Genomic DNA, 5,639 nt, shown 5'->3' with positions numbered 1-5,639 from the left:
TACTGTCAAATGTCAGTTTCTGTCTAAACAAAAAAATCCCTGTCAAAAAAGGAAGCTTATTGCACTGCATTGTGGGATGCTGTGGTTTGATGTCCTCATTGTGGTGATTAGTGTTTGACAGAATGTGGACCTAAATGTCTGGAGATGAGCTTTCTCCCAGTCGCTGTAACGGTGTTAAACAGAGAAAATCTGATCCATGCAGAGATCGATGAAGCTGTTTTTTGCAGTGTTTGTATAAACACCCTCCGTGTGTCCAGATAAAGTCCACACGAACAAATCTCACAACATGCCACTCCATGGAAAGATATATATATATATACGTTTATTGAAATGAATCTATAATCATATAAAACCTCAGATTTGTAGCAGCAAATTATAAACTCGTGCAAACTCTGTGTGTGTTTGCAGCACAGCGATCCAGAATACAGACGATTCACTGCGTTCATGAACTCAGAGCCAGCGACACATAAATATCATAAATAACACACAACAACACATGGACACGATCGCATTCGAGCGCCGAGAAACTGACTGCAGGGTCTCAATATGAAGGTGGATTGATGGTGAAAAGGAAAATCGTTATGATATTTAGATGGAAGATTATGAAGACAAACATTGTATTCCTTAGAACTGATGAATCACTCACTGACGTGAAATGCATGCGATTTTTAGAATGAAAATAACACATGGCAAAAATGCCAAACCCAAAGATTTTTTAAAAAGTCAAAATGAAATGAAACAAGGGAACTGCTATTATTTTCTCACTGAACTGGACTGGAAATGAGAAGGGAATGTCTCAAACTAAATGAAAACCTAAACTCCTCAGGATGAATGTTGAAGGCATGTAAATGTGTTTATGCAGTATAAATGGAGCGCTATAAACGCTGTGATCTAAAGCACTGCTGTGTTTAATGAGAATGATCATCCGTATAAATGCATTGCAGTGTTTATTTGGTGTTCTCGTTCTCATGGGCTCTAACATAAACATCTCTCTGAAATATAAAAATAGCTTAGATGAGTATTTATAACTGTTTGTTTACATGAGTCCAAAACACTTGCATATATGCAGTTTTACCCACTGCTTCTCAGAGAGTGAAAGCATGAATGATTTATGGCTGAAGCTTGAGGAATCAGAGTAGCAGTGAGTCAGAACAGATCTTCTTCACGCCAGCTTCTTCTCGTCTTCCCTGCACTTTCGAGGGATGAAGTGAGAAGAGATGCTCTCCTTCCTCGTCTTCTTTCCTCTCAGCGGCCGGCCCTTCTGCGACAGAGAGATGAACATCTCTTTGCCGTTTTTAGTCCATCTGACGGACGAGTACGCCGTGTAGTAGTTCTCTAAAAACACTTCTTTGAAGTTGCAGCTGTCGTTGTAGTCTTTCTGCTCGGGAAAGAAGAACAGATCGTAAGGTACGACAGAAGCGAGATGTATTGCGTTGTGTTGTGTTTGCTGAATTATCCGTGGCATGTGTTATATTTACTCTTCAATGAAAGATGAGAGAGAGCGTTAGCTGGGATAATCTGATTAGCTGGTGTATGTTGTGTGTTTGCAGGACGGATGGCTTTATACTTTGCCCTGTAACATTCCGGTGCGGTTCATGGAAATATAATACTGGCTCTTCAGTCCTTTTATGGCCAACACACCGCCCTCCGAAACCGTCCTGATCTCCAGAACACCTGAAACACACACAGCTTTATTTGAGATGCTGGTTATTTGGCCACTCAGTTATTGAGAAATTGTTTAAAGGTGATGGGTGTTAAATTACTTCTACTGTATTTCAGCTGAATATGCAAGAATTTATTGTTGCTATTCTGTTTAATGGTGCAGAAAAACACACCTCGGCTTTCAGAATCCATTCCTATGAAGCAAAATATCAACATCAGATGGTTCGATCTCGATCTACAGCGAGCTAAAGCTCCAGTTGCACAGATATTTGACAGCTGGAGCATGTTTGTTGTGTTTGGATGAGAAGCAGACACTGCTCTTGTCGTTTTGAGCTGTGTGTGTGTGTGTGCGTGTGTGTGTGTGTGTGTGTGTGTGAGTGAGTGTGTGAGTGTGTGTTGTGTGTGTGAGTGTGTGTGTGTGTGAGTGTGTGGTGTGAGAGTGTGAGTGTGTGTGTGTGTGAGTGTGTGAGTGTGTGTGTGTGTGTCTCTGGAAGTGTTTGCTTCACATGTGAGCGGCTCCAGTGGTATAATAAGCTGCTGTCACGGCACAGCTCTGACAGAACCTCAGAACGCGTCTGCTTTTCTCTCCCGCGGCGCTGACCGACCCTCACTGCATGTCTTGCATGCGCTCTGTGCGTGCAGTTGTCGGCCACATCTGGCTGTATCAATTTTTCTTCTTTTCAGCGCCAGCTGACGTAATCATTTCCCCTCCAGAGCAGAGATGCATGCCGTCACGCCAACACAACGGCTTTCTTCTCGTACACAACTGAAATGACTAATAACCAAACATGCCGGAGGCTGATGTTATGTATATACATGATCATTAAAGTGAATAATCAATTATTTAAATATTTATTTTATCAGCTAAATAATTCATTATGTATCCATGCACACAACATCAGCTTCCAGTCTCATTTTTTTGTTGTTGTTTTGACGCTCTCTACACAAACTAGATTGCAATCACTGAACTGTACCTCCATTCTGACCACATCTGATAACTTCTGACCACTAAGTCCTCCAACGAAGGGAAACAAGAGTTATAAATACTCCCCCCAAACACCTGTTTCTCTTTACGCCTGTCACTTCTCGTCACACTGCCACGCGACCTGCTCATAATCCCACTGGAACCCTGACCAGCCGATTCCTTCCACATACAGTCTCTAGTCTCTACTATAACTGAAGAGGCCTTTACCAATCATGGACTTTAGACACAATGTTTTTGATCAAAAAACAGAATGCACATTCAGTTGAAACTATCATGCAACTTCGATATTTTCAAATATTCATATAAGCATCATCTAACGCTTGTTAATGTTATTTTTCATCACCCTGACACACAACAGAAACATGAAGACCTCAGACAGACACGTCAGAAGTGAGTGATGACGCTCTTACTGTAGCAGTTGTTGGGATCCTGCGTCCCGTTGATGTTCCCGAACTCGTCGATCATCAGAAACCACTGCGTGCGACTGTAGAGGCGTCGGATCCGAACGTCCCCTCCTTCCATGTAGTCGTAATTCCTGGTGTGGTGCTCGTATTTGGAGCAGTCGGTCACAGACGCCTGTCCATCGCACACACAAACACGGCTGGCCAGCAGCGCCAGCCACAGTCCACACGCAAACTCAGGCAGTTTCCATCGCAGCGTCCATTTGCGCATTATACTGCGTTTCTCAAGGAGTTCATGATCCACATACTGAAGGCAAAACTCAGATTGGATCTTCAAGCTGTGGGAGATCCGCTCGGACCCTTTCCCAGTACAATCCTCAGATGCTGGCGTGACCTCTGACCTCCTGCAGCAGAATCTCCTCAGAGCTGGAGGAGGCAGCGGTGTGTTAGTTTCTGCTGTTAATGACACAAATGAACAAATGGATGCTTCACACGCTGTCCAATCCTGATGAAGATACAGGAGACAGGCCAGTTCCACACAGTTCCAGATATCTAGAGAGGGTTTATATATACATAATACTTATATATAGATAACATAGTAATGATATAAGATACAAAAAGGATTCCTGAATTCAACTGAACACTGATTTTACACAAGATTTACTCAGAATTCACTGCAAGACATTTGATTGTTAAATGGCAGGGCTGTCTGTAGATGACTGACGCTGGAGAAAATGATCACTTCTGTGAATCGGCCGAGTGGGCACAGCTCACTATTCTATAATATTCAATTATATCGCAATATACCTCGGTCACTACTTTAAATGTCTCAATATTCCTCTGTTGCTACTTTAATTAAATGTCTCAGTGTCGCTCTATCGCTACTTTAAATGTTTCAGTGTCGCTCTGTCGCTACTTTAAATGTCTCAGTGTCGCTCTATCGCTAATCTTAATTTTTCAGTGTCGCTCTATCACTGCTTTAAATGTCTCAGTGTCGCTCTATCGCTAATCTTAATTTTTCAGTGTCGCTACTTTAAATGTCTCAGTGTCGCTCTATCACTACTCTTAATGTCTCAGTGTCGCTCTATAGCTACTTTAAATGTCTCAGTGTCGCTCTATCACTACTCTTAATTTCTCAGTGTCGCTCTATCGCTACTTTAAATGTCTCAGTGTCGCTCTATCGCTAATCTTAATTTTTAATTGTCGCTCTACCACTACTTTAAATGTCTCAGTGTCGCTCTATCGCTAATCTTAATTTTTCAGTGTTGCTCTATCACTGCTGTAAATGTCTCAGTATGGCTCTATTGCTATTTCAAATGTCTCAATATTGCTCTATCGCTGCTTTGAATGTCTCACTGTCGCTCTATTGCTACATCAAATGTTCCAGTGTCACTCTGTTGCTACTTAAGCAATATCACTCTATTGCTACTTTGATTGCCTCAGTGTCACTCTATCTCTATATCAGATTCTCAGATTTCAGTCTCAATATCACTTTATTGCTACTTTGAATGTCTCAGTGTCACTCTGTCACTAGTTTGAATGTCTCAGTGTCGCTCTATTGCTACTTTAAATGTGTCTGTATTGCTCTATTTCTACTTTGTATGTCTTAGTGTCACACTATTACTACTTTAAATATTTCAATATAGCTCTATTTCTACTTGAAATGTCTCAGGATTGCTGTATTTCTACATCAAATGTTTCAGTATCGCTCTATCATTTCTTTAAATGTTTCAGTGTGGCTCTTTCTCTCATTTAAATGTCTTAGTATCACTCTATTTCTACTTTAAATGTTTCAGTATCACTCTATTATTATCTTAAATGTTTCAGTATTGCTCTGTCTCTAATTTAAATGTTTTAACATCGGTCCATTTCTGTTTTAAATGTCTCAGTTTTGCTCTACTGCTACTTTAAATGACAGTGTATTAGTCTCTGTCTTACTCTGCCTAGTTTCTGCCAAATTTATATATTGGTTTAAAATGTTACGATAATTCTTTTTAATAACAGTCTTTAAAAGCGACTTACTTCTGTTTCCAGGATGTGCGCTTCAGTCCCGACGATTCCACTGTGATACTCTGAGAGAGGGAGTTTTGGGGCAGCCCGTCTGCGCTGTGCATCTTCTCGTGTTGCTGAACGCTGTGCGATCTCTGATAAAAGCCTCCTGCTGACCTCACTTCTCTGCAATTACGCCTCAGCCACTCAGCTGTCCCTGGGATGCTGGCGAGAGAGACTGACGGTGAGAGAGAGATAATCGTCCGTTTCTGCTGGCCAGGCCTCCGGTGGACGAGAGAGGCAGCCGTTCTCTCTCTCTCTCTCTCTCTCTCTCTCTCTGAGGTATGTGGGACGAATCCTGCGAGATCTGCACACAGACTCTAAGAAACTCCGTAGCCCCTCACTGCAGAACACAAGATCCAGGGGGCGTGGTTGGATCTACATCTAGGGGGTGGAGATGGGTGGGTTTAGAGGTGGAGATGGGTGGGTTTAGGGTTGGAGATGGGTAGGTTTATGGGTGGATTTAGGGTTGGAGATGGGTAGGTTTATGGGTGGATTTAGGGTTGGAGATGGGTAGGTTTATGGGTGGATTTAGGGTTGGA

The 5,639-nt window shown here is 42.1% G+C and overlaps 1 protein-coding gene across 1 annotated transcript; it reads right to left on the bottom strand.

Annotated features, from left to right (window-relative positions):
• Positions 1 to 372: 372 nt before the first annotated feature.
• Positions 373 to 5,326, bottom strand: LOC107739939 (fibroblast growth factor 7-like). The gene is made up of 4 exons (XM_016552189.1): positions 5,071 to 5,326; positions 3,058 to 3,600; positions 1,568 to 1,674; positions 373 to 1,378 (listed from the first exon to the last, which is right to left on the bottom strand). The coding sequence occupies exons 2-4, from the start codon at positions 3,317 to 3,319 to the stop codon at positions 1,163 to 1,165; spliced, it is 585 nt and encodes a 194-aa protein (XP_016407675.1). The 5' UTR covers positions 3,320 to 3,600; positions 5,071 to 5,326; the 3' UTR covers positions 373 to 1,162.
• Between the last annotated feature and the right edge of the window lie 313 nt (positions 5,327 to 5,639).

The sequence above is a fragment of the Sinocyclocheilus rhinocerous genome, unplaced genomic scaffold, assembly GCF_001515625.1.
Source record: "Sinocyclocheilus rhinocerous isolate Xijiao unplaced genomic scaffold, SAMN03320098_v1.1 scaffold5943, whole genome shotgun sequence".
NCBI classification, from domain to species: Eukaryota; Metazoa; Chordata; class Actinopteri; order Cypriniformes; family Cyprinidae; genus Sinocyclocheilus; species Sinocyclocheilus rhinocerous.
The sequence above is the reverse complement of the archived record's forward strand: the minus strand, read 5'-3'. Positions and strand labels throughout refer to the sequence as shown.

What these genes read in the sequence shown, in the direction of transcription:
- LOC107739939 (XM_016552189.1), bottom strand. Translation starts at nt 3,319, where the DNA reads ATGCGCAAATGGACGCTGCGATGGAAACTGCCTGAGTTTGCGTGTGGA. An exon ending in GGATCCCAACAACTGCTACA is followed by an intron (nt 1,675 to 3,057) that starts GTAAGAGCGTCA and finishes TGTGTGTTTCAG; the next exon opens with GTGTTCTGGAGATCAGGACG. An exon ending in CCGGAATGTTACAGGGCAAA is followed by an intron (nt 1,379 to 1,567) that starts GTATAAAGCCAT and finishes TTTCCCGAGCAG; the next exon opens with AAAGACTACAACGACAGCTG.